This window comes from Cyprinus carpio, chromosome B6, assembly GCF_018340385.1.
Source record: "Cyprinus carpio isolate SPL01 chromosome B6, ASM1834038v1, whole genome shotgun sequence".
NCBI classification, from domain to species: Eukaryota; Metazoa; Chordata; class Actinopteri; order Cypriniformes; family Cyprinidae; genus Cyprinus; species Cyprinus carpio.
In genome coordinates this window covers 30,151,260-30,157,259 of record NC_056602.1, presented here as the reverse complement: position 1 = coordinate 30,157,259, position 6,000 = coordinate 30,151,260, and the positions used below count along the sequence as shown (strand labels likewise).

At 35.4% G+C, this 6,000-nt stretch overlaps 1 protein-coding gene across 1 annotated transcript in view; it reads left to right on the top strand.

Annotated features, from left to right (window-relative positions):
• LOC109102461 (mannosyl-oligosaccharide 1,2-alpha-mannosidase IA-like) overlaps nucleotides 1-6,000 on the top strand; it is a 74,976-nt gene that overhangs the window by 43,154 nt on the left and 25,822 nt on the right. The window contains exon 4 of the mRNA XM_042726708.1: nucleotides 3,163-3,257. Within this exon, the coding sequence (XP_042582642.1) occupies nucleotides 3,163-3,257 (95 nt within the window). The remainder of the gene's footprint in view (nucleotides 1-3,162; nucleotides 3,258-6,000) is intronic.

The following is a 6,000-nucleotide window of genomic DNA, read 5'->3' as shown; positions in this document are numbered from 1 at the left end:
AGTCATGATCATTTTAGCAGGCCAAAACTTTCACCATAGTAAAAGTAAAGTAAAAATCTGAAAAATTAATTATTTTCATTAAGCATTTTATTTCAGTATTATTTTTATATTGATTATATTATTTAATAAATTGTTTCCTTATTTAAATACATAATATTTAAATATTTACATTACCATCCAAGTGTTTTGGGTCGGTACATAGAAAGAAGTCTCTTATGCTTAAAAAGGCTGCATTTATTTGATCAAAAATAAAGTATAAACAGGAATATTATGAAAGATTTTATAAAAGTTTATATTTGAATATGATAAAATGTCATTTATTCCTGTGATGCAAAGCAGAATTTTCTACAGCTATTATTCCTGTCTTCAGTATCACATGATCCTTCAGAAATCATTCTAATATGCTGATTTGCTGCTTAAGGCAAGGCATTTTATTTCTAAAAGCACATTATCTAAAAAACGTAAAATGGTCAAATACCACTAATAAAAAAAATTAAAAATAAAACCGACTAGGAAGAGAACACCTTGATTAATAAAATTACATTGATCCAAAAGCCAGAGAGAAAAGATATGTTTTCAGCGCAGATTTAAAACACTCAACATTAGATATAAAAACTCATGTGTACCGGCCGATCGTTCCACAGTCGTGGAGCTGCAACAGAGAAAGCACAATCTCCTTTTAACTTCAAACGTGCCCGTGGGACAGTCCGCAAAAAACTGTTTGAGGACCTTAAGGAACTAGAACATTTCCTGTGGACAATAAGATCAGAAATATACTGTGGAGCCTGGCCATTCAGCCCCTTATACACATACAATAAAACCTTAAATTTAACAAGGTATTCAACTGGCAGCCAGTGAAGAGAAGCCAGAAAAGGTGGGATGTGTTCCCTCTTTCTAGCTCCAGTAAGAAGCCTTTTGGCAGCATTTTGTACCAAATAAAACAGAGACAGAGAGGACTTACCTACACCAAGATACAGGGAGTTACAGTAGTCCAGCCTGGAGAAAATAAAAGCATGGATAACAGTCTCCAAGTCCCTACTGCATGTTTCACTGCTGCATGTTTCAGAAATGGTGCAACAGTGCCTTGAGATAATCTACAAAACAAAATTTTCAAAAAAAAACATCAATTCAAAAACAACACTACCATAAACAAGACGAGGAGGAAATAAATAAAAATAGCATGAAAAAACCTTGCCGGAAAGTCTTGGCCTAAGTGTTAGAGAGTTTGACTCCCAACCCTAAGGTTGTGGGTTTGAGTCTCGGGCCGGCAATACCACGACTGAGGTGCCCTTGAGCAAGGCACCGAACCCCCAACTGCTCCCCAGGTGCCGCAGCATAAATGGCTGCCCACTGCTCCGGGTGTGTGTTTACGGTGTGTGTGTTCACTGCTGTGTGTGTGCACTTTGAATGGTTTAAATTCAGAGCACGAATTCTGAGTATGGGTCAGCATACTTGGCTGTATGTCACATCACTTTTTTTTTTGTAAAATCCACTTTTTCATTTTATGGAAAACATCCACAAGAAAAGAAGAAATAGGCTCAAATTCAGTTAAGCAGGCTGAGCATGGGTCAAATACAGGTGGATTTATGTCAACTATGGTAATACGAGATCGAATAGAATTAATTTTGTCAACAAAGAACCTCAAAAAGTTATCACAGATTGTAAGGATATAAAAGCATAGTAGGATTTAAAGCATTATGTATTGTATTAAAAAGAGTCTTTGGACTATGTGCATGCTTTGCTATCAAGTTAGAAAAATATTTTTCCCTCGCAGCCTTAACTGAGTGCTTGTAGCTAATCATACAATCTTTCATGATTTCAAAGGAAACTTGGAGCCTATCCTCCTTCCACTTTCTTTCATCTTTCCTCCATTCCTGTCTAGCGGCGCGAGTATCTTTGTTAAGCCAAGGTTGCAACTGTAATTTAGGTTTCTTAATTTTAAATGGAGCAACAGAGTCCAAAACATTGGCACACAGAGTACTAAAACAAGAAAGTTGCTCTTCAACAGACAGCTCTGCAAAAGAAGATACAAAAGGGCAAGCATCTCTAACAAAAGCATCTTCAAACTGTTTATATGTAGCAGAATTTACAGACCATACTTGACGATTGCAGGACTTGACATTCACTTTTGAAGTATTGAACAGAGTGTTAAATGATCCGTCTTATGATCTGATAAGCAAACATCATCAATCTCTGTATTACTAATATAAAGCCCTAGGAAAATAACCAAATCAAGAGTATGTCCTTGTTTATGTGTAGGCTCTGTGACAGATAAAATAAGATTAAAAGAGTCAATAATTTGAAGAAACTCGTTAGCCAGGGTATGAGAGGGACAACACGCATGTATATTAAAATCACCAATAATTAATAGCTTGTCATAAGAATAAAAATATTTCTTATTATTATCAATGTTTAAAAAAAGTTGTGCTACTCATTATTTTTGTGGAATTTTTTTTTTTTTTAGGATTTAAAAGATTATAAAAGGATTATAAAAGGATTATAAAGAACAGTATTTATTTGAAACAGAATTTTTTTGTAATGTTATAAATGTCTTTACTGTTACTTTTAATCAGTTAATGAGTTCATGCTGTATAAAAGCATTAACTTCTTTCAAAAAGAAATCTTCCTGCTCCCAAACTTTTGAGTTGTGGTGTTAATGCTGTGTTTATTTTTATTTAAACAAATAAACACAAGTGTTGAATATGGCCCCTTTAAGTATCACTTAAACAAAAATCATGTTTCTGGATAAAACGGCTAAAGCCAGATTAGTCCGCTTCAGCTCAGTGCGATATCATCTCAGCAGCTGGCAGATATGCAGCATATTTGCTGATCGAGGGAATGGTAGCAGCTCCTTGATGGTTTGAATTGTCAAAGGAGCGGGATGAAGATGACAGGCAGGCAGGCAGCAGGTTTACAGCGGGCCGCGTGCCCTCGTCTTATCTGCTCTTATCAGCCGTCTTCCGGATCCTGCCCTCAGCAGAATATCAATGCCTCTCTTTCTGTCAGCCGACTCTGTGTATCATGCAAATATGACTGATAAAATAAATATGGTGAGTTTATGGGAAGACAGGGGCAGCCAGAGGTTACACGGCTCTGCTGCCTCTGTGTGCAGATGAGGTTAGACTAACTTCTGTGTGTCTATCTGTCTTTCTTTTACTTCAGGTGTTCAGGAGAAAAGCTGTTGAACTAGGAGAGAAGCTGTTGCCGGCTTTTAAGACCCCTACTGGCATCCCTTGGGCTCTTCTCAACCTAAAGAGGTCAGTGACGCACAAACAAACACATTTCCACATGAACTCCTGAGGCTTTCTTCAGCCAAGCAGGTCAGATCTCTCCACTGCCGGTCTTATTAACTCGCAAGCGCTGTATCTGAAGCTTCAAGCCCAGCAGCGGCTATCTCTCACCACCCGGTTCTCCAAGATATGATAATGAACAAACAGTATGGTTGGATTATTTTGTTGCAAAAGTTGTTTTCTGACTGTTAAAGTGCTGCTTGTTTTGTTGTTGTTTTACGATTTTTTTGTAATTCGACATACTGTCTTTCAGCTAGTTTGGTCTCAGAAATATCAGTTAAAGGAATAGTTCACCCAAAAATGAAAATTTGCTGTTAATTTACTCCCCTTCAGGGCATCCAAGATGTAGGTGATTATTTACAGGATAATTACCTGTAGTCCAGAATTACCTATTCATGCTTCTTTTCTTTTTTTCTTTTTTTTTTGTTATAATCAAAGGCCAATTTGGCAGTGCATGTGAGGTTTTGATCATAAACGAGTAAATTTCAAGGCAGGCATGCATGTTGTTTTATAGATGTTTTATAATGTTAGTTACATAACGTTAACATTGCAAAGCCTGACATTAAATAATACTCATAAAAGTCTATTTTAATTTTATTTTTTAATGGAACAGTTTATTGAACCTTTAGAAAAAATCTGAAATTTTAATGTATCAAATATCATATTTGGTACATCAGACTTGATGTTTCATGTAGTATGATAAGGGGGGGGGGGGCGAACACCCAATAAATGTTCTTTATAAGCCTGCATAAATGGCTGCCCACTGCTCCAGGTGTGTGTTCATGGTGTGTGTGTGTTCACTGCTGTGTGTGTGCACTTTGGATGGGTTAAATGCAGAGCACGAATTCTGAGTATGGGTCACCATACTTGGCTGTCACGTCACTTTCACTTTCACTTTCAACATGATTTTCTAAAAAATAAAAAACGATCTACAGATAATCAAGTAGCTTAAGTTTAAGTCCAGTAAATGTTCATCTTGAAATATTACTAATAATATAACATTTATTGCATTGATTGCAACCATCACTTTTTATGCAAAAAGAGAAAAATAATCAAATAAGTTCAAATAGATTTCATTTGTGGTGTATTTGATTCACTGTATTATCCAAAGCTGTTACTTTACAGCAAAAAAATATATATATTAGGGTAAATGACCATGACCATAATATAAAATCACATAAAATAGATTATATGTTCATGCGGCCCACTCCTGATACATACACTTCACGAAAGGGTCAGAGATCCCAGATGTCCTGGTGTGTGATGGATGACTGGCCACCCGAAGCTCTTCAATCGTAGGCAAGCAGGAAATCAGTACAGAGATCTTGAGAAAGACAAGATGTCAGAGGATTTGATTGGATGAGTTATCCCTCGACTGAAAGACTACACAACTCTTGTCTTTTTGCAGTTAGGCACCGCTGGCGAGGACAATGCAGAGGGCCGTTGTGTGGGCGGCACATGGCAGAGAGCAGAAACATACTTCAGTGTTTTAACAAAGCTTTTTTCATATTAGCTTGAGTGTCCGTGGTGTGTTTCCTTGTTTAAACTGGAGTGAAGTGCTCTGACAAATGCTCTAAATGGAGCGGCCGAGCGTTTTATAACAAGGAGCGGCTAATAACACAGCTACAGGACAAATGGTCTTCACTTCCTGTCAGTAAATATAGCTTTCCACCATATCTGCACTTAGCACAAGTGCTCCTATCACCTCTAGCGAAGGCGTTTTCCTCCCTTCATGTGGGTCACCTACATCGTTAATTCTGTCCACATCGCTAATGCTGTTTGCTTCCACGCTATTGTTCGCTTTGGCTCGAGGCACCTGTGGTGCCGCCACCGTATGCCTGTAATTCGTGTCGCAGACCCTTTCAGGCTGATTGTGGTTATGTAAGTGTATTCATCTAGTGGGCAGACATATCCTAATGCATCTTCATGAAATGTGCACTGTTGAAGGCATTTCAAAGAAGGACAATGTTTTATTTTGTAAAAGGATTCTCAGGTTTTTATGGGTTTGAATGGCTGTATATGACAAGGCATTGGAGAGACGCAGGGAATCATCAGTGAGAGTGAAAGGGGTCATGAGGAGCTAAACTCAATTTGAAAGTAGTATGAACTCAAACTTGTGAGCTACAGTAGTATCTGATGAATTGACATTCATATCCTCATGTATTTATCCCCTTAATTTAGTAATTCATTTCTAAAGTACACATAATAAATATAAAGTACATTAAATATAAATATATTATAACATAAATGTAATAAATATAAAAAATATAAAAAATTACATTTATATAGAGAGAGAGGTATAACGCATATTAGTTATTGTATTATATTATAAATATACATATAATACAAATAAATAAAAATGTTTATACATATTTATTTTTTACATTAATTAAATATAAGGAAAATATTTTTTTTTTATTAATTTATACTCCTTTAATTATCACATTATATTTTTTATGCCTGTTTTATACATGTTATTTTGTTTCCATACTGCATTTATATTAGTGTTACATTTGTACATGAATAAATTATATTTATTTATATTTATATATTATATTATTAAATAATTTTGTATAATAGAAAAATATGTAAGATAGTATTTTTAAATTAGTAATTTTATTTATATAAATGTTTCCACTTATCACCACACATTTTATGCATATTTTTATAAAGTTTATTAAGTGTTTTTATACTCTATGTTAGTAATTAT